The sequence below is a fragment of the Lissotriton helveticus genome, chromosome 8, assembly GCF_964261635.1.
Source record: "Lissotriton helveticus chromosome 8, aLisHel1.1, whole genome shotgun sequence".
Lineage (NCBI taxonomy): Eukaryota > Metazoa > Chordata > Amphibia > Caudata > Salamandridae > Lissotriton > Lissotriton helveticus.
Window position 1 is genome coordinate 732593228 of NC_136069.1, and position 27177 is coordinate 732620404.

Genomic DNA, 27177 nt, shown 5'->3' on the forward strand with positions numbered 1-27177 from the left:
TTTATATAAGGGGATTTTTGTATCGGCGGGTTTTAACTTCAAGTACGGGTTTCCTCATTAGTTCTTCAGATAACGCTTATCCTGCCTCCAGAGCGTTTAGCTCTTCGCACTTTGTTACCTATCATTTTTATTGGGTATTGATTATTTCGCCCTCACCCTTCTCTATCCGTTAACCTAGTTACATACCTACGCCGATCTTCCGTCCATGACAAACCCTCTTTCCTCTCTGCGTCAGGGTCTATTTGATACAAATTTAAATATTGTACTTTTTGGAAGGACTCGATTACAAACCTGTGACGGCGGCTAATTCACTAAAGTATGCAACGTTCGCAGGAGTATAAACTTGCATTTCGGACGTTTTGCTTAGTCTGCTCAAACAGGCAGCTGGTTGCAGTGGCCATGTTTTGTGCCTTGTAAAATCACTTTCGTTCGATGACGACTGGAGTAATCAGTCGGGGGGCTACATATAGCCTGTCATCTCTATTAAGCTACGCTAAAAGCTATCCCTTGGTTGTGAAATCGTCACGTGATGCCGCTTAGCCTGTAAGGGAAGCCGGGGGTGGAGATTACACTCGTCCCTGACTGTACTTACAGTCTGCGCTGGGTGTTCGCTCCACCCTCGGCTATCTCCATTGGTCGCTGGACTTTAAAAGCCCGCCCACCAGGTTCTCAAAAAAATAAAAAAAATCCCCGGTGTCCACCGTATGTACTTACGACTTGTTATGTTCAGTCTGCGCTGTAAGACAGCACCCCAGATCTCAACGACCTTCGCTTCACACTGTTAAGTACAATACACCAATTCTTCGGAATTTATAAAGCCGCCCCTTCAGGTTCGCAGAAAAAGTCACCCTTGAATCTCCACCCCTTGCGTGCACTTGCGGCTCGACACTGTGCGTTTAAATACACCGCCCCAGACAGTGGCCATGAAGAAGTTTTGCCATTGGATTTCTGTACCGTTAATATAGTTAACCAGAAAATACAAAATAAAAGGCAGCACATGATCCTTTTGTAACGTGCCAAGTCTTCTTTTACATTGTGATTGAAGACGCCACGTCGTAATACGCTGCTCGTAACTAGTTTTAAATGTCGACATATTTAAAATAGAGGCGCACCGAATACTCCATAAACCACGAAAAAAGTACATTACCATGTGTTGTTCCACCAAACTACCCAAAACGTATTTTACTTCATGAACGTTCTGTACATCAAATAAGGGAATTGAGCACTTTAAAATGGCTGCAAGCGTATCGTGCAGCGGATGCGCCCAGGCAGTGGCCAGCCACCGCCACCAATATACATGGCTTACAGCATGTTCCCATTCCACGCTTCAGCGGGAGAGGTGCTCGTTAGTAGGTAGTAACTAGAGAACCCGTTCCGTTTCTGCTGGTCACTTGGACATGGTTGCAGATATGTTGCTATGCGTGGTTCGGCGAGGAGTGGCGAGTCCATGTGCCCGCAGGCAGCGTTTGTTATCGCTCTACAAGGATACTAGGAGCAGCAGCAGCAGGGCGACCTGGGTCCCACCAGCAGGATATCCCACAGGCATACAGGTTTACAACAGCCTGACCAGGACTAAAGAGCCCCTCGTCCTTGCTCGCCCAGCAGTGGCCACCTGGTTAGATTTTAATATTGTGTTTTGGTTACACTCATAAGATGACAAACTGTCCAGCTTTAGACACGTTTTTATTATGATGGGTGAATATATGTATTCAAATAATATAAATCTCCAAAGAGATTTTTCTTTAGGAGGAGGGACATTGTATCAAAATGCATTGGGGCTTAGTATATGTAATAAAAAGACGACAGCAGCGGTCCAATTGCTTTCACTGTATAGAACTGTAAAACATATATATATATATATAATAATAATACAGGGTAATTAAACTTTGTCAACCAGAAGTGCCTCCCCAGTGGCTGCCAGGCTGAGCCAGATAGCGTCTTTGGGCCGTGCTTGGGGCCGCAGGCCTGCAGGAAGTGCTTGTTGTAAGCAGTGCTGATGGGGGTTGGCTTGATGATTGCATGGTGCAGTAAAGTAGAGTAAGATGAATTACCTTGTATTATTATATATATATATTTTTTTTTTACAGTTCTATACAGTGCAGACTCGACCCGAAGGTATTGGAGCTCTTTTCATGAGCACCAGTTACCTTACATAAGGTCACATCTATCTATCTATCTATCTATCTATCTATCTATCTTAAAGTCAAAGGGAGATTAAGTGATTTGCCCAAAATCATGGGATGTTGAGCAGACTCTGACACTGGAATCTGGTTCCCCAGCACCAAAGTTGGCAGCACTTGCCTTAACACCACATTCTCTCCATCCATCCGCTTGTTTAATTGTACCTTGTTAGTGCCTTGTTGGAACATGGGGAAATCAGCACTAATATGCGTTAGTCTAACCCCTGTTGTGTGGTACTTGGCAGGGCTGACGTCCTTGACAAGCTGCAATGTTGATACAATTCCTGGAAAATAAGGGCAATTGGGGCATTAGATGTTTGACAACTCTGGCATGTTAGGGTTGTGTTTTCGTAAATCAACACAAGTGTCGAAAGCATTCATACAGTCCCTGTGGGGCTGAATGCTTTATCAATTACACAATTTGCAAATTTCAACAAAAAATTATTTATAGCTCAGACATATCAAAAGTTATTTAAAAAAGAAATGCATGGAGTGCAACACCACACCAAAAACATTGCAAAAGTTAAATCATCACTTTGAGTTGTTTTTTTGTGTATTCAGAGAGTAAAGAGTTATCTCAAGTGTTAACATCTCCAGTTGATGGATTAGGAATTGACTTTTGTCTGTTGAAGTAAGGAGTAAGTAATGTTTTATTGTTTGTTTATTTAAAACATGTACAATTCCCATATAAAAAAGTCTAGCAGCAGCAGAGTTCATATTCTAAAACCACTTAAAAAATAAATAAATGAAACATATATAAAAACTTTTATGAGTTGTATTAACATGCGTAGTGCAGTTGTCAGTAATTGTTTGCACAGACCATGAGTTAAAAAAAGCAAGGCTCATTTCTCTGTTGAAGGGAAACAAAGTAGTACACTTTTAAATATAATTGAGTTAAAATAAATATTTTTTTCTTTTTCGTGAAAATGCTTTATTTTACTATTTATGTTTTTCATTTGACAGCGTTTAAAAAAAAAATCTTTTGCACAGACTTAGGCTCTCTTTTCTATGAATGTGGTAAAATGTGAAAATTGCTGTACAAGATTGCCACAATATGCAACATAATTGCCCTTCAATGCCACATAACTCCTTCCTCTATTGCTGCGTTAGTACACTCTTTAATGAGGTGAATCATGAAACTCCTATTGCATTATGTAGCAACTGTGGCAATTTAGGTGGGAAAGCAAGGGGACGCAGCATCCGTGGAAGCACATACATGCAGTGGCCCTTCGTGCATCTCTGAAATGCTCTGGCAAAGGTGCACCATATCCATTGTAAAAGCTCCCCCCACACACCACATGAACCCCAGAGGCTGGATTCAAACAGCAGCAAATTATTCCATTGTGAATAGCGTGTTTTTTTTTTTATCTTGTGGACACTTCCTTCCGGAAGTGACACTCTATAAAAGCGTTAATCAATAAGAACTGAACTTTAAACATTTGATTGCAGGCATGCTGGGGCGGATGATGCTAGGTCCATTGTAACTACATTGTATTGTTTGTTATTAGTGAGGTGAAGTCCTATGACCTGCAAGCCAGGAAAGCTGATGGTTCAAGGTGCTTGCCCACAGCGGGCAAGCACCTTGATGAAAGTGTGACTATAGGGGCTCGCCCCTCCCGGGAACAGATTAGCAGAGGAATCTCATAGCTAACGTACATTTTCTCAGCAGTGGATCTATAAGAAACGGTTAGTCCACAGCATGCATAGCACACCTTAGCGTGTGTGCAAAAAATGCAAACACACGTGGTATGATTTTTACCACCTACTTGTTCACTATTTTTATCACCACTAGCACATTAGGTAGGTCCTGATGAAAGCCTTACAATTTTTTTTTATATAAGACTGAAACATGTAGACCAGGTATAATTAAGATCAAATCCACTAGTCTTAAAAAAATATCCACATTCGGTTTTAAATATACCCTGGGCCACAGGGAATAAAGTAATTAACAGTTGGAATCCCCACAGGTATTTTTAACTTACACCACTTCATCACACTCAGATAAAAAAGAAAAAACAGCTCCACTGTAATCAGTTGTTGCATTTCAGCTGGGTAGCATTCGGCTACTCAGCTGGGAACCTGATGATGAAACATGACACCTACTAAGTTGGTGTGTGAGGTTTCTTTTAACAAACATGTGTGTTGCCAGCCACCACAGTGTGGAACAGCTATCCAGCTTGGGCATAATTTGTGTAGCCCAATGTTTCAACAGACTGCATGGTTTGTCAAGTGAGTGCAAGGTTCTCCACAAAGTGCATATCCTATATCCTGTTAAAATTTAGGATTGGTTGACTGCTGTTCATCAAATAAATGTGTTTTCTTTAATTTGTTTGTCTTATGGGTTCTTTTACTCTTGACATATTGATTTATGTTAAATATCCTTTGAAATTTACTTGAACACAGAATAAAGTTTAGTTATGGTTCCAAAATAAAACCTAAATCCCCAGTTATAGTTTATTTGCACACCAGATGCAATTCTAATGACTGAACACCAACTATATGAATAAGTACATCTGAGAGCACACCATCATTAAGTATCAACACAAAAGGAAACAAATAAATCCTATTGTATCCATAACTGTCTCATACATACCGTTAATAGTAACATCATATGTCCTGTCACCTGAGTTCATTATCTTAATTTGTAATGTGATTTGTCTCGTTGGCGGAGATTAGTTGGATTTCTAAACACTTTTGGTGTCTTTGGCCAAATCTACATGAAATATGCCAGAACTTGATACGCCCAGCTAAGGTTCTTTGTCTCAAATTTCAGGAAGTTTGGTCGGTGGGGGCATAGTTGAAGGTAATATAAATGCTGCACATCCCATTTAATTTCCTTCAGGAATGTTTCCTGCTAGATCAGAAACTGTTGTACAGGGATTTGACAAATGTGATAATTTGATGTTTGTCATTGCATTGCTGTGCAAAACACATTTTGTGTAGACAATTTACCACAGCTGAAATCAGTATTTCAAATCCTGCCTTATTGATGGTAGTATAGTGCATTAAAAACCCAGCCACATTAAACGTTGCTACGCACCTTAAAAAATATAGAAATTCTTCTGCTACAGTTCTTATGCTGTTGACATTAAACATTCCTTTAAAATAAAAACTGAGTTTGTCCAACTCTAAGCATATCAGTACTGCTAACTGGTTCATAGCGCATAATCTTTGTAAGCAGTCAGGTGCTGCAATTTCACTACACTTGACCTAATTAAAATGGAAGCATGTCTTCCCTTTTTAAGGAACCCTTCACACAATTTTTCAAGGCTTCTCTAATCTTTTTCAATTCCCTTGTCTTCTGTCATAGGGGTTAAATAAAGCTTTTCTACCGCCCAACGAAGGAACAATTGGCCTGTTTACTTACCAGTAATCTTCATTACTCTTCACAACCCACCAACCCTCTCTGTGTCAAGCCTTTGACATGGCTTGGTATGATAGGAAGTGCTGAGGGCATGCTAAACCTTAAATAGCTTTCTGCTTTGGCAGGTGTGGTTATGGGCTAGCATTTCCTGTTTGTTTCCTGTCCTTGGATGGATGAAAAGCACCTCATTAAGTAATGACTGATGCAAGAATGAGGGAAGTAGAGGTAATGCCTACTTCCATCTGCCATGCTTCCACCCCTTTCTTTCAGACAGCAGACCAAAAAGAAGGCAGAAGCAGTGACACCACAGAGCAGACAATAACTCTTTGTTCACCAGAATTGTCTGAGATAAGAATCTCCTCCTGAGCAGACTCATGACAGGTGGGGAAAAAGGTCATGGGGAGGATAAGGGAAATAGATTTCTTGAAAAATAAAACGAGGCAAGACTGCTCCGACATACAGAGTTAACCCTGTTCCTCCCTGGAACAGTTTACCTAATTAGAATACTTAATATACATTGAACTCCCTGTCTCTCTGCACACCATTACTGCCTTATTCTGACAGGTGCAATTATCTTTTGTTTTTAACCAGGTACAGCTGTGGCCCAACAGTTTACGATCACGCACACCTTGGCCATGCTTGGTAAGTTTTTCTGTGTTTAAATATATATATATATATATATATATATATATATATATATATATATATATAAGAACGTGATTGGATTGTAAAAAATGAGTAGGATAATTGCAACATATTTGTTAGTCTTGGAGTGCTAATTACTTAGAAATTGCAGACAAGGAAAAAGCTTATGAAAAATCTTTAAACATCCATCTTTTTGTGAAAAGAACTTTTGAACGTTGTTGCAGTATGAATTTGAGGATGCTGAGTATCAAATATAAGGTTTAGAAATCGACTGCTTAGTCTTCACTTGTTTGGGCTGTGTCAGAACCCCTTTCAGAGGGCCACCAGGCACGCAGGGGCTACTAGGTCCAATCGTGGTGGTTGAGGCCTTTTACTCCGGATGTCTCGGGCCCGACCTACTATGGCTCCTGCTAAGCTGGGCCAAGTATCCTTTCTGCACTTGATTCTCAGTGGTAGCTGTGGTCGAGCAATCAAGGCTCTCTTGGAAGGAGGAAATGTAGGTACAAGTCAGTGAACACGACTCGTAACGCAAAGAGCATACAGTACAAACAATAAATCAATGCCAAATACTTGCTTTTATAAGACAAAGTAGTATTTTATTTTTAACTCCACGCATGCAGTGAAGTATGACATTCAGAAGCAGCACAACATTCCCACTTAAGGTCTGGCTATAGTAGTTGTCAGGCAAAAATCTGTCCCACCCTCCTTTGTCGTCTCCTACACAACCCCCTTTAGTTGGCACAGATAGTGGCATACAATCACGCCCACCAACTTCCAGGATATAATCCCAACACCCCTGAACCCTGACTCAGACAATGTAGAGGAGTGCCTGGTCCGCTTTAATTCTATAATTAAAACGACAATGGATCATCTGGCCCCACTGAAACAATGCCCTAGTTCAGTTAGACGCCCTCAGACAGCATGGTTTTCCCCCAATTTCCGGACAGAAAAGAGTTGCTACAAAAAACTGGAACGACACTGGCGCCTCTCAGATTACGCATTGGATAAAGAAAGATACAAAACCACATTGGCTCACTATCATAAACATATAAAAACGGCTTGAAAAGCCCATATTGCGCTGCAACTTGAACAGGCAGGGAATGTCCCATAACCCTCTACAAGATTTTAAAATCCTTCTTCAATCTGAAGGCGTGCAACAATGAAGATGCTCCCTCACAAGCCCTATGTGACAAACTAGGAACTCGTTTCACTCAGAAAATTGAATTGATCTACAATAAAATTACTTCAGCTGGAAGTTCTCAACTAGTTACCACAGTAGAACACCTCGTGGCCACATCTAACGTGCAGATGTTAGATAATTTTCCTACACTTACGCCCGGGGATGTAGAGTCACTACTAAACACAGTAAAATCATGCTCCCCGCTAGATATTATTCCAGCTAAGACCACCTCACTGATCTCCAAACAACTTGTTGCTCCAATTTGCTCTATCCTCAATTGCTCCATGAAAGAGGGTCTTCTTCCTTCTGAATGGAAGGCGGTGCAAATAATCCCCATCCGTAAAATCTTAAGGCACCCATGGATGATTTATCTAACTATCGTCCTATTTCGCTGTTACCTCTCCTGAGCAAGTTATTAGAAAAACACATCAATAAACATCTATCTGACTTCGTCGAAGTCTCGAGCTGCCTCCAACCATCCAAGTCGGGCTTCCGACCCATGCACAGCACTGAGTCAGCTTTGATTGCTGTCACCTACAACATTAGAATGTACATGGACAATGGACAAGCAGTGCTTCTCGTACTGCTTAATCTGTCGGCGGCCTTCGACACAATTTATTACCAGACTCTGCTTGGGAGACTTAGGGAACGTAGCCTCCAAGGAACCGCCTTTCAATGGATGTCGAGTTTTCTCACTAATAGAACTCAGTCTATCAACCTAGGCCCTTTCCGCTCAATGACTACAAGACTGACTAAGGGAGTACCTCAGGGATCCTGTCTTAGTCCCACCTTATTCAACATATATGTTGCTCGCTTAGCGGGATTACTTAGGAATTTAGGGTTCATTCCAATTTCATATGCTGATGACACTCAGCTCCTACTTTCCTTAGATAAAACCAATCCCAACGCCCATTCTACCTTTTCAGGGGAGGTGACAGCCATCTCTGGCTGGACGAGGAACAACTTCCTCCTGCTCAATGCGGGGAAAACCAAGGTCATGCTGTTTGGAGAAGCATCGATGAGGTGGTCCCCAGGGTGGAGGCCAGAGGAATTAGTCACTGCTCCAACTCCCAAACTGGTGGTCAAAAACCTGGGAGTCCGCCTGGATCAGAAACTGATAATGAAGGAGCACGCCACAACTACTGTCGGTGCATACTTCCTTGTGTTGAGTCTCCACCATAGGGTATTCCCCTTCCTTTCTTTAACCACTTGAAAAACTCTCATCCAGGCACTGGTGCTAAGCCACCTGGACTCTTGCAATGCTCTGCTGATTTCAGATAATGTAGCTTCCATTGAATAGATTGCAAGTAGTTCAGAACACCGCAGCTCGCCTGGTCTCCAATGCTCCTCCCTGAACTGCCTCCCTCCCTCCCTCTTTTGCAACAACTGCATTGGCTACCTGTGGGGAAGCGGATCTGATTTAGTATCTGTCGCATTGTGCACAAATCCCTGAATGGCAAAGCCCCCAGTTACCTGGCAGATACATTTACCAAATATCTGCCACCCAGGTCCCTTAGATCAGGGTCCAAATCTCTACTCTTTTATTTTATTTTTTATTTTAGGAGTTTTCTGTAGCGCTGGCCCGACTCAAGGGTATTGGAGCGCTTTACAACAGGATGTGGAGAAGTCAAATGCAGAGTAAAAGAGCAGAATACAAGCAAACATAAGTGTTCGGAGAGTACACATGAGTTGAGCGGCTGAGGTGCGAAGCTGATGCGCCAAAGCTTTATCCTGAGAATTTCTCCTAGTGGTGGTGGCCCCATGCGATAGGATTGGGAGAGGGGATGAGGTAGATTGAGGGTGCGGGAGGTCCGGTGACTGTCAGGTTAGAGCTTGTGAGTCACGTAATTGAGTTTGGGAAAGCACGGTTGAGGTAGAGGACTTTTAGGCGGCTTTTGAACTTTAGAAAGGAGGGGGTAGTTCTGATGTCCACGGTGATGGCGTTCCAGATTTTTGGAGCATTGCCTGCAAAAGAGCGGGCTGTGGTTTTTTGTTTGCGTGTTTTCAGGCGGATGAGAAGGAGTGAGTTGGAGCGCCTGAGACTTCTAGACTGGCCGGCTTTCTTGAGTTTAGAAGCTAGCTATTTTGATTTCTCTGTGTGCAAGGCTTTGTGTGTCAGGCAGGAAGTTCTAAAGCTGGCCCGCATTTCCACTGGGAGCCATTTTAGATCTCTTAGTGCGGGAGATATGTGGTTGAATTTTTTGACTCCTGAGACCATTCTGGCCGCTGCATTGAGGGTGGTTTTTAGGGGTGCTAGGTGGGAGAGAGCTGTACCAGAGAGGATTGCGTTCCCATAGTCCAGTCTGGATAACACCAGAGATTTTGTGGCTTGTTTGAGGTCCGTAGGTGGAATGTAGGGTTTGATTTTGTTGAGTAGCTTCAGCTCTTAGCGGAGTTTTTGATATGGTTAGTCATGGATAATTTGTGGTCAAGGGTGATTCCCAGTGATTTTACCGTGTTTGTCAGGGTGAGATTCCCGTTGAGTGCATCAATGGCTTTCAGCCAATCCTTCATTTGCGTTTTTTTATTTCCTTGTTGGAGATGAGGAGGATCTCGATTTTTCCTTAATTGAGTTTAAGGTGGTTAGATGATAGCCACTCTTGGACTTCTTTGAGAGTATTGTTGAGTCTTAGAATGTCGTTGAGGGAGGAGGATTCCACGTATATCTGGGTGTCATCTGCTTATAGATGGAAAGGGATGTTGGCTTTATTCAGAATGGTGGTGAGGGGTACCATGTATATGTTGAACAGTTGAGGGGAGAGAACGGATCCTTGGGGGACGCCTCTGTTCAGGGGGAGAAGGTCAGATGTAAAGGATTTGATTTTGACTCTCTGGGAGCGATTCTGGAAGGAGGAGAACCATTGAAGAACCAGTTCGTCTGCACCTAACCGCTCTATGAGAGCCTTGATGAGAAGACTATGATCTACCGTGTCGAAGGCTGCTGACAAGTCGAGGAGGATGAGCAGACAGCAATGGTCTGAATCAAGGGCGTTGCAGATGTCGTCCACAATGTTAAGGATTGCGGTTTCGGTGCTACAACCTTTTATAATTCCTGATTGGTGCTGGTGTAGTAAATTGTTAGTGTCAATATGTTTGTTCAGTTGCCGGAGAACGCATTTTTCCAGAATTTTGGCCAAGAAGGGAAGATTGGAGACCGGTCTGAAGTTATTCATGTCGTTAGTGTCTAGACCTGGTTTCTTCAGGAGAGGTGTGACTTGTCCGACCTTGAGGCAATCAGGTATGGTGCCTGTTTTTAGGGAACTGTTTATGATTTCGCACCAGAGTGGAGCAAGGGTGAGTTTCAGATCTTTGGCCATTTGGGAGGGTATGGGGTCCAAGTTGTGGGATGAGGGCTTGGATGAGGAGATTAAGTTGAGGATCTCAGCTTCCGGGTCGGGGTCGAAGGAGGAGAAAGTAATTGCGGGTCGCCTACTAGTGGTGGTTTCGATTGCTGTGGTGTAGTTGTTGCCAGGAGGATAGGGGTTAATGTCAAGGGAAAGTTCGATCTTGGAGATTTTTTCGTTAAAGAAGTTGTCGAAGTTGTCACATAAGGCTTTGGAGGGCTGGACATGGGTCGTAGACGGCTTGGACGTTTGTTTTTTGATGATGTCAAAGAGTTCTCTTGGTCTGTTTTTAGCTTGGTCCAGCGCGGTACAGAAGAAGTTAGTTTTTCGTTGTTGATTTGTTTTTTGTACTTTCTTCTTGCTGATTTGAGCTCTTCGCAATGGCTGGAGGAGGGGTTCTTTCTTCAGAGCCATTCTGAGGCTCTGAGTTGCCTTCTTTCCTTGTTGATGTCCTTGTTGAACCAGGTCTGGAGGGGATGCTCCTGTTTTTTTTTCTTCAGTTTCACGGGAGCAAGTTGGTCTAAGATGGAGGACATCGTTGTGTTGTAATGTGCTGTGAGTTCTGCAGTTGAAAGGCTGTCCGGGGAGATGGGCAGAAGAGAGGATATTCTTTCTTCTAAGTCAGCAGTGTTGATCTGCGATAGGTTCCTAGACCAAGTAGGAGGGTCTTTGATGGAGTTTTGACACTTGATCGGTTGAGAGAGGTGGAATAGGATTAGGTGATCGTCCGACCAGTCGACTGGAAGGATGTGGTCTATAGTAATTGCGTCCTGTTGGGCGATGATGGTGTCCAGGATTGCCCCTTTGTTGTGGGTTTCTTTTGAGCAGTGCTGGGTAAGGTTGTTGGAGTGTAATAGTTCGTTCAGGACTTGTACTGGAGCACTATTCTCATCATTCCAGTGGAGGTTGAGGTTGCCTAAAATGAGGTTGTTGGTGTTTTGGAGAGAGCAGTGGGCAATCAGGTCTGACAGGTGCTCCATGAACGTGGTGGTGTTGCCTGTGGGATGGTACAGGAGGTGGCACTGCAGTACATTGTTGTTGGTGGTACTGATTTTGGCGGATAGGCATTCAAAGGATTTGTGGTTAAAGGTATTGATTTCTGAAACCGTTAAGTTGTTGTTGTGGATAATTGGCAAGCCTCCCCATTTTTGGTCTTTTCTATCTTTGTTGATGATAAGCGCCTCTGGCAGTCCTCAATGGTGAGTCAGGGGCAATTCCTTCACAGTGTGGGTCGAACACATGAATAGTAGCCTCAATCTCTCCTTGGGGTGGTGGCTCAAATCTTTTGGCAACATTCGTATCGGCAGCCCCTGCTGACCTACGAGGTTGCCACGGTATGGGGTTATCCAGGTGCAGGTTCTCCCAACACGCGCTCCCACCCCAGACCATCACAAGTCTTGGCTCGCCTTGAAGAGGTAACTTTATCAGTGGTCTCCTCTGGAATACGGGGTCACCACAGGCTGACGGGACGGGCTAAGCAAGACCTGCATGTCGCTCAACACACAGCTCACTCTATGGCGACCCCACCTGGCATATGGGGGTCTCCGAAAACAATCTTGCACATGAGCGATGGCCAGATCGGTGCTCAGTCAAATCCTCACACAGTGATTACTCGCAGTAGGACTCCCCACTGGACCTGGCTTCCTCCAACGCTTTCCTCTTTCTCACAGGTCACAGGGATCTTGGCAAGCAGGGGTTCAACGAGTGGCTTGTGTACCGCCCCTTCAAGATGGAGGGTATCCATCTCCTCAGGGACGTGCTGCTTCCATTCGATTGGATGGTACGCCTGGACCTGAAGGATGCGTCCCAGATGGTTATGATAGTCCCTCCCCACCGTCGTTTCCTCCAATTTCTGTGGTGCAAAGCAAGCTTACAAGTTCCTAACACTGCCCTTTGGCCTCTCATCCGCCGCGTAGTGTTTCACCAAGGTCCTCAAGCCGGCAGTAGAGTTTTTGCGTATGCAAGGAGTCCGGTTAATTGTTTACCTGAATGACATGCTTATTCTGGCGTAATGCCCCTCAAGACTGGGGGTTCACCTTCAGAAGGCCGTGGAGCTTCTAATGGGCTTGGGCTTTGTGATCAACGAGCAAAAGTCGCTCATGGTCCCGATGCAGAGGGTGGTCTTTCTGAGGTTTATCATAGACTCCACCTCCTCCTCTCTGAGTCTTCCCTTGCGGAAGGTCGCGAAGATTCGACATGAGATATGCCAGTCCCTAGCCAGACAGCGAACTTCTTTGAAGCAGATCGTGAGCCTCGTGGGTCTACTCTCAGCCTCGATTTCCCGGTCCGTTGCACTACCGAGCCCTGCAGCATCTGAAGGCGCATCATCTAAGGAAGGGTCTTACATACTTCCAGGTGGTTCCCCTGATGGACGAGGGTAGAGAGGAGTTGAAGTGTTGGCTAGCGCATATGGAGGGCTGGAACGGAAGGGCGATCTTTGGTTCCGTTCCTGACTTGGTGATAGAGTCGAACGCCAGCAGGTCGGGCTGGGGCGCTCGGTGTGGGGATTTCTCCACCAGCAGGAATTGGTCTCCTCAAGAACACCACCTGCATATAAACTGCCTGTAGCTTTTGGCAGGGTCGTTTGCAGTCCCCCCGCTGGACCAAGGATCGGGTTCAGTCCTCGTACTCCTAAAGATGGACAATGACTTAGCAGTGAGGTATATCAATCATCTGGGAGGCACCAGGCCTTGAGCCTTGGCAAACATGACCAAGGAGTTCTGGAATTTCTGTCTGGACAACCAGGTCTCGGTAACGGCAGAGTACCTTCCTGGCTGGGACAACCAAGTAGCGGATTGGAATTCCTACCTTCTGCGGGACGCCAGTGTCTGGAAGCTGGGTCCACAGGTTTCTCGCCTGCTGGCCGATTGATGGGGCCCCTTCTCCATTGACCTGTTTGCGTGCGACCACCAGCTCCCACGGTTCTTCAGTTGGAGGCCGGACCCGCTGGGGTAAGCAACGGATGCATTCATCCAGGATTGGAGTCCGGAGAATGGGTATGCGTTTCCCCCATTCTTGATGATCACTCGGACGGCAGCCCTGGTCCACAGGCAGAAGGCAACGGTGGTACTAGTAACACCGCTTTGGAGGTCGCAAGTTTGGTTTCTGGTTCTTTCTGGAACTTTCTTTGGCTTCTCCAACCCGACGTCCCCACTTTCCTCTCATTCTAACAAATCCGGAGGGTGAGTTTCACCGTCTGGTGGAAGAGGGCTCGTTACACCTCATGACCTGGCGGATTGCAGGCAAAGGTGGTGACTCAGAGGCCTTTTGGAGCCTGCTGAGCTTGTGCTTTCCTGAGCCTGGGCCGACAGCACTTCTAAGCATTATCGGTCCGCATGGACGCCAGATATCGATGCCCAGATGGCCATGTTCTTGGCAAAGTTTGTTAAGGATCTCCAAAAAGGGGATAGATCGGTCATGGCGGGCTTACTGGCCAGCTCCTGGATGCCATTGGTCCCATGACCAAGATTTTGGATATGGCCGAAGAGGCCCGGCTGTCCGGTTCCCTGATTGCCCCGGGCGTCCTTTCGGCGTTTCCAAGGGGCTGATCGTGGCAGATGCCGCTTGACAGGCTGGTTCTCATCTCAAAACCCCAAGGCTCCGGACGTGGGCAGTACCAGGTAAACCCGCGATTTAACCTCTACCCAACAAGGGGACAACGTTTCAAAGGCCGCAGAGGATACAAAGGCGGCAACAGCAAATGTTCCAACGGTGAGTGTGTTGCCTTCAGCGCAGTGCGAGTGGGGGGCTGGCTGCCACAGTTTCTCCCCGCTTGGGAGGCGATTACTGGGGACGCTTGGGTTCTCCAGACGGTACAGGGTTTCAAAATAGAGTTCTATGGCTCCCCCTGCCAGCTCGCACGCCCTTGGCCAATCTCCTTTTCCACTGTGATGCGGCAATGATAGACAAAGAGGTTTCTGCTCTCCTACAGAAGGGAGCAATTATCCGCACAGAGGTCATCTGGGGTGTTTCCTCAGCAATGTCTTTTTGGTCGACAAGGCTGATGGGGGTCGGAGGCCGGTTATCAACCTCAAGAATTTCATTATCTATGGGCAGCCAGGGATGAGCTTGTTTCCTACAAGTAAAATATGTTCCATACTTCTCATTGGACAGGCTGCAGAAATACTGGATTCCTAGAGCAACTCTGAAGTTAAAGGGTGGATCATATTCATGAATGACACAGAGAACGATACCCATTCACTACGGCCCACAAAAAGACTGCAGATGGCTGGATCTCAGAGATACAGCCATTGACAGCATAGGCAAGGTAAATGGCAGCAGTCCTTATACTTTCATCTGGAAACCATTGTGTTTTTTGGTAGTTGAAATAGAAATATCCATTGTTGCTGCCGTGCACGTTCATGAAGACACACCTACCGGGCTGCAGGTTGTGACAGGCTTTGGTGGAGCAGTTAGGCACGATAGCTTGGACCTGAGAATGGACGCGGCAGAGCCTTCAAATCAAATGCCTGTAATATTTCAAAAGGAAATGTTATTTGTATTTCCAATTTCAATTCTACAAAGTAAAAAAACTCACTGAAACTCACGCGGATGTGAACTTTACTGAAACCATAAACTTTCACGGTGAGGAGACTCACCAAGTCAGACACCTGAACAATTATGAAAATCCAGAATTCATTTATGAAACCATAAACTTTGAACATTCCCACATGCTGGGACCCCTTTATGGGTCTCTGGAATACGCTGTTTATGACTTAAGTAAGGATCCTGCGATTCAGTATGATATGATTATGCAGATCCAGCAGCAAGTGAAACTGGAGGATTCGTAGGAATCTGCTTCATGGCAACACTTATCGCTGAATTTTGTGTTACTTTTGAACCGTTTTAGCTGGAAACATATTTTTTTTCGTTAAAATCTGCGGATTATGCAGCTGATGGTGGATTATGTGGCAGCTGTAGTAAATGTGTAATTATGCAAAACTCTCCGCGGCCGCACAATCGCATAATCCTAGTGGCTCTGGGCTTAGAGGATTATGTGGACTGTGGGGTTTACTTTATTCTTAACAGGCACTATCGAGAAAATTAATTTGAAGTAATTTCCATGGGCAGACTACAAAGAGGAGGGAACTAGCGCAAGTAACTTATTTATATTTACAAATATTTGAGAATCAGATGTAACATTCTGATTATCTAACACACAAAGCACAGGTAGCACAATGCCTTCATCTGTTTGCGGGATGTTTAGGAGCACCCTATCACTCATGCCCAACATGCTCCATATGGTTCACATAGTAAATTTCTACCCATCAAGTTTGCAGGTTAAGCGGGCTTAGTAAAATGGTATGTTTTCAGTAATGGGACCCTGGGTGATGTGATTGGTAACTTGTTTGAGATGCCGTCTGCTTTCAGAGACCAGCCCAAAGGATGTACTGAAGAGAACTCTGATGTTTTAAGGGACAACAAGAGGAGCTAGTGTCAATAAGGCATGTTGTAGTTTACCATTGATCATACAATTTACATGGGGACCCTTCTGTTCATCTGGAAATAAGTTATTCATAACACTCCCTGCACCCCTTGGGCTGTAATATGGACATGAATTGTGTGCTGTTTGTGTACACTCTGGAGAATCTGGTTTGAGAGAAACACCTTAAATCAAATTGATGCAGTCTCATTTCCAATACCCTAATTGACGACAGTTAAAACAGGATCCACTTGGGGGGGCCTGCTCACCTCTTTCCCTTCCATTATTCCATTCTGCCCTCTTTCCTGCCTATTCACATCATTTTCCTCTGGAGATCAGGGCTCCCCATTTCTTTTATATTCTGTTGAAACAATTGCATTTATAAAGACATTAGTTTAGATCTGTTGGGCTCCTTTTTCATTCCTGTACTGCCACACAGTGATCAGTCATTGAGACTAATTCTGGTAAATTCTTAATTTACCTCCTAATGCAAATAGTGCACAGGTAGTTCTGCACATTAGATAACAATCCCTGGACAGAAGCAGCACCCTTAGCTTCCTGAGCTTGTTCAGTTGGACTGGCTATGCCCGAGTAATGTTAAGAATTATCTTTCATCCTGTCTAAATAATCTGGCAGTGACTTTCAATAGTTCTGCTTGCAGCTAGAAATTATCATCCTGTTTGTCTTAACTTGGCACACCTTGAAATGATCACAGCTATCCAGGTCCCCAGGGCCGGGTCACTGCGACAGCCAACGCCCGCTTCCCCAAGGCGCCTCTCCAAGGCTATGGCAAGTGGGGAACGAGCACTCTCTGTGCCTCGGCGGGGGGGGGGGGTCCGATCTGTGTAGCAGGATCACAGCACTCACCGGGCAGTCCCCAGGGGCAGCCAAGACCTTCCAGGGCTCTCACTAGCGAGCAATCAGGCAGGTTTAGCAGGTAATTCTGTGTCTGCACCCCTTCTCTACTGCCCAGTCAATGCTTCAACGTTGTAGGGCCTCTAACATATCTTGGGCCGATCACGGCTCATCTCAAGATCGGGCCGACCCCATCCTGCCCACAGTGGCCGATGTTGATGCACTACATCGGCCGCCTCGAGGTCCCGGCTTCCCGGATGAAGTAGGCCTCGACCTTTACGACGGCGTCTCTTCACCGCCAGACCTTGGGGGCGGCCCGAAACAACACCCCCGGGCGTCGATGCAGCTCTCCTACAAGGGAGTGTGGTTGGGGCTCAGGATAGTGGACAGGACGTCGTGTCGGGAGAGGGAAGTCGGTGGAGCCGAGTCCCTAAGCGGCCATCTTGGTCGCTGACGTGGCCAATTTTTAACAAAGTGTGCAACATTCGTACACATGATACAATTTAGCTATGCCATAGCTGTGTCTCTGTGTCCAGGCGGCGATGGCGGCTATCCTCCGGTGGGTATACATCCCAGAAACAGTGTAGGAGAGGAGAACACCCGTCCTTGTGCTGGGTAGTAAGATGGTGGAGAAACAAATTCTGCCCCTGGGATCCCGGGGAATAGAGGGATGTGGCATCAACAAATGCTGGAATGGAGGAGTGAGGGGGAAAGGGGTGCGAACGAGGATGGGGAGAAAGTGTTGTTCAGGCAAATAAATGTAGCGCCCGAAGGCAACGGGACTGGAAGTACATGTAGTCTAATTTAGAGAAGTAGTCAAAGAAGGGCTGCCATAGGTAGATGACTCTCTTTTCTGTGTGGGGGATTTTGTGGGTTAGATGTTCCATTGCCAGGATCTTCCAGAATTTATGAAACCAGGATGCAAGTGGAGAGAGTTCTTGTAGTTTCCAGTAAAGTGCCAGGAGCTATTTGGCCGCACCCGACGTGACGCGCTGAGACCCAATTGGCATGCGTCATGCCCTTGAGTGTGGTGGGTTTCATGCCTTGGACCAAGATAGCTGGATCAAACGGAGAGGGTAACCTAGAACCCCTTTGATATGGCTGTGTCCTAGGATTTCTTTCTAGTATGTTTAAACCACTGAGCAGGACCACCAGATGTGTAAAACAAAAAAAAAAGTGCCTGCCTCCTTGTAGCAGCACCAGCATGTTTTGGGAGCTTTGGGGTACATGTGAGACAGCTTGTCGGGGGTCAAGTACCATCGGTACATCAACTTCAGAGCCGCTTCTCTGTGAGAAATGCTTCTGTGGGTTTTGGGGATCTCCCTCCAGAGTTCATCCCATTGCTTATTATTGACTGAGAGGCCCAGATCTTTCTCCCAGCAGATCTTGAAAGCATGTGGGGAGCAAGGTTTAGAGTCCTGTATTGTAATGTGAGTGCGTGGGATAAGTCCTTTAGTGCCTGAGAAAGATCGGGCCAGAGTCTCAAATGGGGTAGGGGATCTTGTTGCTGCGTGTATGTTTTCAGGGTGTAGGGCCCAATGCCAAAATTGACAGTACTGGAGGCGAGCGTTTTCTGGGATGTGGAGTTTGTTTGCATTGTTCAAAGATTTGATGAGAGGGCCCTTAAATACTTCTCTGAGAGTACTACAGACCCCCCAGCCCACCTATCAGGCACTTAATGGTCTGGGTTGAGGACCTTGGAGAAGTCTGTATTGCCAGGGAGGGTGGTGTTGGGCGAGGGGATGGATATGAGCCCCTTCTCGGTTGCCATGCGGTCCCATATCTCTATGACAGTTGGGGTGAGTGTGGCTATGTAGGCGCCCTTAGGGTTGCGGTGTTTCAGCAGCCAGGCCAGGTCCCGTAGCTACTGCGCGATCCTTATGCAACCACACCTTCTCGTAATCTCTGACCACCCATTCCAAGATGTAGCGGAGCTGAGTTGCACAGTAATATGAGATTAAATTGAGGAAGGTCAACATCCCCCGCCCGCACCTAGCGCAGGAGTAGCAACAGCTTATTCGAAATGCGTATTTTCGCCCCCCTGATAAAGGTGCGCAGTGTACTTTGCAGTATGTGACTGTCCATCTCGGGTATCGGGGTGGTGTTGGATTGGAGCAGATAAAGTGCCCTGGGCAGTACATCAATTTTGATGAAGTTGATTCGAGCCAGCCAAGAGATGTGAAGGGGTCTCCACCTCCGGAGATCCTCGAGGAGGTTGCGAAGTAGGGCCGGCCAGTTGGTTTTAGTCCAATTCTCGAGGTGGGGTGTGAAGACTAGGTCTAAGAAACTGACAGATTTGGGTGACCATTGCAAGGAAGCTAGAGTTTTTAGGAGGTCATGGGACGTTCCCTGGTAGAGTGAGGTTCAGGAGCTGGGATTTGCTTATGTTGATGTTGAAACCAGAGACCTTCTCGAAGCTGTCCAGTACCTGGACCACCCCTGGGAGTGTTATGCGCCACACACTGTCCTCGAAAGCTGAGCTGTCTACCATTTAACTTCCCACTCTCGCTTGCACATTATTTGCTTGTGCCCCATTTGCTGGCTGTGCTGCTAGTATTGCCCGGGTGCAGTTATAGGTGCACCCACAGCATCTCTCACTGGAGTGGGGAAACTTAGAACATCCAAGGCATCCTCCCTATATTATTCAACTTTTTAAGGTGGTTCAGTAATTTTGGGGAATAGATACGGAGGAGGAGGGGTGTTGGGAGCACAATCCCTAATCATGTCTCTCAAGTGACCTGTTTGGTATTGGAGTTTCCCTTCGGACTTTTTCATACCATTGATTGGAGACTTTTACGTACGCTTATTAGCTTCTCCATACCATTTCAGAAATACTGGCCATTGCACTGTAATGATCTTACTTTTAGTATGTTTCAATCATTTTGTCAAATTACTTAAGCTTTCTAAATCAAAGGTACGTTCTTCCAGAAAGGACTTCTTTTCACCATAAATAGTGAGTCCTAGCTATTGTTTCAAATATCTGCATGTGCTTTCTACAAACTGATGGTGCATAGCATGGGCAGGAGCCCCTTTTGGCAGAGGTTCTTCTTCCTTCGATATCTTAGTCCCCATTTTTAATTCACATTCAAAGGAAATCATGGAGGTGTCTGTGAGCCCTGTGCTACAGCTCATTGTACGGAGTGAGGGACTGAGGACTGGAAATGGAAAGGCAGGAGGAGAGCCCTCGGTAATTTTCTTCTAATCTTGTGGTGGGGTATTTTTTTTAAATTTTCCTTTTATGTATGTCCACGGGTATCATTGCTTACATCTTCATTAGTGTATGTGATGATAATTCGTATTACAGCATAATAGGTTGATTATTACTTACGTTACAGATTGGTCATCACAGTGTTCAAAATCACTTTGTAGTCTGTAGGCTGAGGAAGGAGACTACCTATATCCTGGGCCACTGATCATAGAAACGTTAATGATGATATTCATACATTAACATAGTCGGAGCTAGGCTGCGATTCACGTACCTTTACCTGGTGAGTCGGACTCTGATGTTGAGAACATTCCATCTATTCAAGAATGTTGGAGTATGGGTGGTCTTCCCGTTGATCCCCATCCATTCCTCCTCTCTGTTTTCATGAAGGTCTGAAAGGGTGCCCACTTCCTTTCAAAATTATATGGTATGTCCTTTAGTAATGCCATCAGTTTTTCATTTGCGTAGATGGACCATCCTTTTGTTCACCAAACATGTAAAAGGGGGTTAGGGCTTGTTTCCAGAATTGCTCCATCATTAAAAAAGCCACCATCAGCAGGCGAGTTGTGATTTTGCCTATTGGGGTTGTTAGTGGGTATATAGAATTCTTGCCCGGGGCCCCCAACAGGAGAATGAGAGGATCCATCAGGAATTTTACTCCAGTGGTCGCTCCCACCATCTGAATGATCTCCTCCCACTAGATGCGTACCTTTCATCAGGTCCACCACATGTGTAACATGTTTCCTCTCACCCCACATCCTCTCCAACAGAGGTCAAAACCTCCATTTATTGCTTTCAGTCGTGTAGGGGTGAAGTACCTTCTTGTGAGAAGTTTATGTGCATTTTCCTTGTGTTGTAAACAAATAGAAGATTTCACCACCGTAGTCCACACCGTTCTTCAAGTGTCATCTAATATTGCTTGACCCAAATCTCTACTCCAAGCTGATGTGTAAGTGAGGAGTTGTACGTTTATGAATGTTTTATTACTGAGTACAAGAGGGAAGTCCCCTTTTTAGGTTTTGCCTGGCGAAAGCTGCGCTCTGCGCAGCTTTTCGCGCAGGCGAAAACCTAATGAGAACTGTAGTGTGGGTTTGGGTCGGCCCTCGTCATTTATTGGCTGGCTCCATAAATGGAGCATAGCCATTGGACGAGGGGCCTGTCCGTCAATGCCGGACCAGATTCGGGGGCGTTCCCGAGATTCTTTAGCTTTTGCCGACGTCACGCTACGTCAGCCGAAAGCCGATTCTCGGGAACGCCCCCGAAACTGGTAAGGCACTAGTGGCACCCCGAGCGCTCTGCCGCCTCCTACTACGGTGCAAACGCTGCCTCCCTGATTGCCGCCACTGCCCGGGGCCGAGAATAACATGAGGACCTCGCCGGGGCCGCGGAGAGCAAGAACGAAGGAGCTGCCCTCCCATTGGCTGAGGCGGTCGAGCCCCCTCAGTGCCGCCGCGCTAGGAGTGGTTCTCGAGCCGCCGCGTCATCGCTGGAGCCGTGCTGCGATTGGCCGCAGCTTCGTTTCGTCAGCCTACACACAGATTCATAGATGAACCAAACGGATGTTTTCCCTTCATAAATAGGGCGATCTGCCACCACAAGGCACATGGGACTGACACAAAATAACTTCATTTAAATTACAAACATTTGAAAATGGCATTTTACTGGGGATAATAAGACAGACCAAGGTTCTGCGTTGTTTCCATCGCACCGGCAGTCTCCGCTGCCCCGCCCTCTGCTGCCCTCCCTGGTTCGGTTTCGTTTCTTCAGTCTGCTGTAAGAAGAAGAGGAAGGGCGGGGACGACTGAAGGGAAACAACAGACTAACGGGAGCCAGTCGGAGGCACGAGCGTCCTGCAAACAGAGAGGAGCGAGAGAGTGACCGGTATCCGACCAGCCTCCCGGGAACATCAGCTGTTGTCTAGAGTGACCGGCATGCACCTGGCAAACCAAAGGCAGACCTGTCCCAGCTCCAGGAGCGACTGACAGGCACGCGGCAACCCAGGCTGTGCTCAGTGCACCAACTCTAGGAGTGACTGGCACGCACCCGGCAGCCCAGGCTGTACCCGGTGCACTAACTCTGGGAGTGACTGGCACGCACCCGGCGTCACACAGTACACCACCTGTAGGAGTGACCTACTTGTCTGCGGCGTCTCTTGAGTTTAGACCAATTCTAGACAGTGACGGGCACGCTCCCTACGGCACTCAGTTCACCAACTCCAGGAGTAATTTGACAAACCGTGTTAATCTAAAAAAAAAAAAAAAGCACCAGTTCTACGGGTGACTGGTGGCACCGGAAAACCAAGGAGATACTTTCCACACAAGCTAGCGGAGTGACCCACACTCTTACTCAGAGAGGCGCACTGGCTTTGAAATGCCAGCCTGCATGCAGTTATTTACACTGATGGCCTCGGAAGCGACTTGTCACATGCACTGCTCCTGTTGACAGCCTTAGATAACGCAACTCAGAAGCGCTCACCAGCACCCTGGGCGTACGAGGCGCTATACACGTGATTTCAGTCATTCATCCTCGCCATGTGGAAGAAGAGCACAGAGTCAGATTCGGCCAAGCAGCCCTCCATGTCCGACCTTGCCATCTCATCCTTCCTGACCCAGGTGTTGTGTGAGCGCGGCGGGTGCCTGGCCGTTCCCGAGATCCGGAAGCACCTCAGCCTCTCACCGACGCACATCACAAGCATCCTCCGAGAGGAGGCCTCCCGCTTCCTGCTGCTGGAGCCGGCGGGGCTGGTGCTGGCGCTGTCCGCCATCCGCACGTGCTCGAGGGAACGGTGCCCGGGCCAGGACTGCGCCCGTCTGCACCTCTGCCGCTTCTTCATCCTGGACCGGTGCACGCGCAAGAGGTACGTGCGCGCGAGTTAGTGACAAGGAACTGGGCTGGAGTCGAGGTCCCAAGAAGCGGCGCAGAGATTCACTGCGGGGGTTGCCAAGTGTGACTGAATGTTACAAAGTGATGACAGGCTGTGAATGAGAGGCTTTTAATGCATAAGAAGTAGAGGCAGGAGTGAGAGACTACAGGCAGTGTGCCCGGCATGGGCAGAGGCCATATAGGGGACTGAGGTCAAGGGAAGAGGTCATGGCGAGAAAGCAAATGACACACAATTCGGGCTGGACTGTTCCCATTGGGTGCAAGGTCAAGACTGATTTGCATATGGGTGGGTACAAACTGGAATGGCATGGTGAGCAAAAAACAGATGGCTTTAGGCCTAGATCTCTATACTGGGGTGAATGTATGTCATTGTTCTGCATTCTGTCCATCAATTGTCTTTTTGCATTTGTCACCCCGAGTGGGACGGGTATGACGTGTGGGTCCCGTGCTCTCCATGCCACTGGAGTCAAGCTATCCTGGGTGATGAGGGGTGAAACCCCCAAACCGGTCCTAGAATGCTTGATTCTAGTCCAGGGAGGACCTGGCCTGGCAGTTTTGGCTGGAATGTTCCCATTGGGCGCAGGGTCAAGACTGATTTGCATATGGCTGGGTCCAAACTGGAATGGCATGGTGAGCAAAAAAACAATGGCCCAAATATCTATACTGGGGTGAATTTATGTCATTGTTCTGCATTCTGTCTATCAATTGTTCTTTTTACACTCAGGACAGGTGCACACACCACACACAAGATGGCCGCGGTGTGATACTTACATATTCCTTCTAAAAAAGCAGTGGGCTGCAGGGTGGAGGGGTGAGATGATAAGAGAGAATAAGCTATTGGCATTGTAAATGACAATGCCATTTATTTATGTTTAAAAAAACATAAATAAAAATAATGTCAAGAGCAATGCCAATAGCTCTAACTTTAACAAAGGCAAAACCATTGCATTGTAAATGCTTGTTTGTTTTGTTTTATTATGGAACAGGTGTTCAATCTGTGTCTTATCTATATTGGCCTTTGATTGGACTTCTCTATTCCCCATCCAGCGTAGCAGTTGGGCTAGTCTATATTCATCATGTGAATGGAGATGGAATTTACGTCTCTATCGGCTAATGTCCCTTGATTGTAAAAATCCCCTAGCATAGTGGGTTTGTTTCATTCCAACCTTAGAAGTCCTGGTCTAATTGGCCAGGCAGGAAATTTGGATTGTAAGTGATCAGAGTCTTATGTGATGGAAAAGAGGTGATGCTACGAGTTCGAGATACTGTCTCCAAATAATCCAAAAGTATGAGGGGAAGGTATCTTTTACTTATGCAGAGAGCCCCCTTCCTTTTGGCTGTTTTCCAGTTAATTCTGTGAGGCTAGTGGAGGTGCTGGGGCGGCTGAATGTGTGAGCCTCACCCCAGTTTGCCTGGAGAAATGTCTTCCTTACCTTTGTCACCTGTGCTCGTCATTTGGAGACTGGTCCAGCTCCCTTCCCATCTCAGGCAGAGAGTAGGCAGTTCCTGGCACCAGGCACATTAGTATAACCCATGCCTACGAAATGGCTGTTGCCCCGGTTACTTACCGGTAATCTTCATTACTCCGAGTCCATGTCTTCCTCGCCACAGTAATTACCCATGAGCCTCCGGCTCCACGCAGAACTCCAAGTAAAAAACAGCGCTCTAGTCTCCCTCTCCCTCCTCCAAGATGCCCCCCAGTGGCTCCAGCCAATCCCATAAAGGGACACAGAAGCACCAACACGACCTGAAGAACCAAGCCGCAGACATGAAGCCACCACCAGGGCCGGGAGGGAAGGGAAACTATACTGTGGCGAGGAAGACATGGACTCGGAGTAATGAAGATTACCGGTAAGTAACCGGGGCATTACCTCCTCGTCCTGTCTTCCTCGCCACAGTAATTACCCATGAGCCGATACCAAAGCAATCAGCTTCATGCAAGGAAAACACTCCACAGAAACATGCAGAGAAACATCCTGCAAGCACAAGAGGCATAAAAATCCCACAGAAACATACACCTCAAGGAATCCCAGCCGAAGTACAGAAGAGGCAAAGGAAAACAGAACCTCCACCCCCAATCCGAATGCGACAATGGGACATGAAATTAAGCGGGGATGACCAAGTGGCAGCCCGGCAAACACCCACCATGGACACACCCGAAAAAGTGGCCCACGATACCGAAACAGAACCGTTGGACCGACCCCGAACAGGAAGAGGGGGAAGGGCAGAAACAGAACCAAAAGCCAACAGCATGGCACCCTGAATCCCACGACCGACAGTGGACAAGGAGGGCCACAGGTCCTGGCGAGACAAACCAAAATGACAAAGAAAGTGGCAACCACACCAAAGGAAGAAGTGCGAGATGAAGAAACCAACAAGCACCACGCACATCCAGGAGAAGGCAATCCCCTGTCGAGGAAGGACCAGGACAAAGAAGCCGAAGAACCACTCCAGCAGAACGGTGAAAATTAAACCACCGCAGGAACAATAGTAGGACGAGGGCGCAAGAACCCACGATCAGACAAAGGACCAAAATCGGAGCAGACTGCAGGAAGGCATCCAGCACACCAAGACGCCAGGCAGAGGCAAGAGTCACAAGAAACACCACCGTGAGTGTCAAGAACTCCATGACCACCGACACCAAAGGCCCGAAAGGAGCCGACTGCAAGGAATGCAACACCAGAGGAAGGTCCCAAGGAGGAGAACAGAAGAAAGGACGGGGACGATGCCAAGAAAGCGACCTAAAAAAGTCGAGACATCAAAGGACAAACCAACCAACCAAAGGCAGGACATGGAATGCCCGAAAGGCGGCCCAACGAGCCCCGAGAGTGGAAATGGTGAAGCCCAAAAGGAAACCATCATCCAAAAATCCAGAAGACGAGTAGGGTCCAAAGAAACCAACGACAGACCCGTGACACAAACACCAAGAGGCAAAGTCAACCCAATGCTCAGCATAGGACACAAGAGTAGAAGGCCTCTGAGACAGCGTAACTACGCCAGCAATCGCAAAAGAACAACCCGCATCCAACAGCGATCCCCACACAAGAGCCAGGCCCGCAGACCCAGGGACCGGAACAGAGGCAGAGGAAGAAGAGGAACCATCAGAAGAAAGGGCACGAACGGCAACGTCCAGCCCATAGACTCAGCCAAATCCAGCAACGGGGGATATCAAGAATGACAGCACCACCCCGGAGCAACCAGAAGGAGAAATGACCCCCCTTCTCGATCCCCTGCAAGACCAACGGGAACAGGGAGCATAGAACAGGCCAAAAGGACGACAGGGCGTCCAGCCTCCAGGCAACCCGGCAAGTCAAAAACGAGCAGAAGCAGAGGGGCCTGGCACAGCACCGGGAGGCAAACAGGTCCACAAACGGACAGCCAAACATCTCCCGCAAGCACCCGAACAGCAACCGCGTGAGGGACAAAAGACCCCACGGAAGGAAAACACCCAGTGCGACAATCCGCCACAGGCAGGTAAACGGCAGACAGGTAGGCTAGGGCCACCCCCGCCTAACCACAAAAACCGAAGGCAGAGGCAACCGAGGGAGAGAACCCTGCACCCCCCAAGAAGGATCACAGAAGACAGCACCACCAGAACCGTCGACAAGAGCCACACGACCCCGAAGAAGATCAGAGAAATCCAGCAGACCCAAAAGGACGGTCAGCAGCACCTCGTAGGTGGAGGAGCACGATAACCCAGAAAGAGGCCAAACTCCCCGAGTCGTCGAATCCCCCAGAGTAGCACCCCATACCAGCAGGCGGGCAGCGGCAGTGACCACGCGGGTGGGAACAATCAGAAAAAAAGCGGCCCCAGGTCAGAAGACCCTTGGCCAACCACCAACCCAGGACCACCCGAACAACCTCCGATATAGGAACCAAAAACACCCATAACGAGGGAATAGGGGTCCCAAAGCGACAAATGCGCGACACCACCGGGTACACGCGGAGGCGAGCCTACGCCCCCGTCAAAAAAGACGCCGAACCAGACCTCGAACCCCCAACCACAGGTACACGGGACGAAAATGCCACAACAACAGAGAACGAACTGCAGACATCAGGGACAGAATCCGGGGAGGGGCAGTAACACCATCCCCAAAGG

At 47.3% G+C, this 27177-nt stretch overlaps 1 protein-coding gene across 3 annotated transcripts in view; it reads left to right on the top strand.

Annotated features, from left to right (window-relative positions):
• CARS2 (cysteinyl-tRNA synthetase 2, mitochondrial) overlaps window positions 1-27177 on the top strand; it is a 742767-nt gene that overhangs the window by 290124 nt on the left and 425466 nt on the right. For 2 of the 3 annotated variants that reach the window (XM_078657536.1, XM_078657535.1), the window contains one exon: window positions 6136-6186. Coding sequence is in view for 2 of the 3 variants with exons in the window: in XM_078657535.1 (XP_078513661.1) it covers window positions 6136-6186 (51 nt within the window). In the remaining variant the exon portion in view is untranslated. Of the gene's footprint in view, window positions 1-991; window positions 1616-6135; window positions 6187-27177 lie in introns of those variants that run through there. The other variant, XM_078657534.1, reaches the window with a different exon arrangement.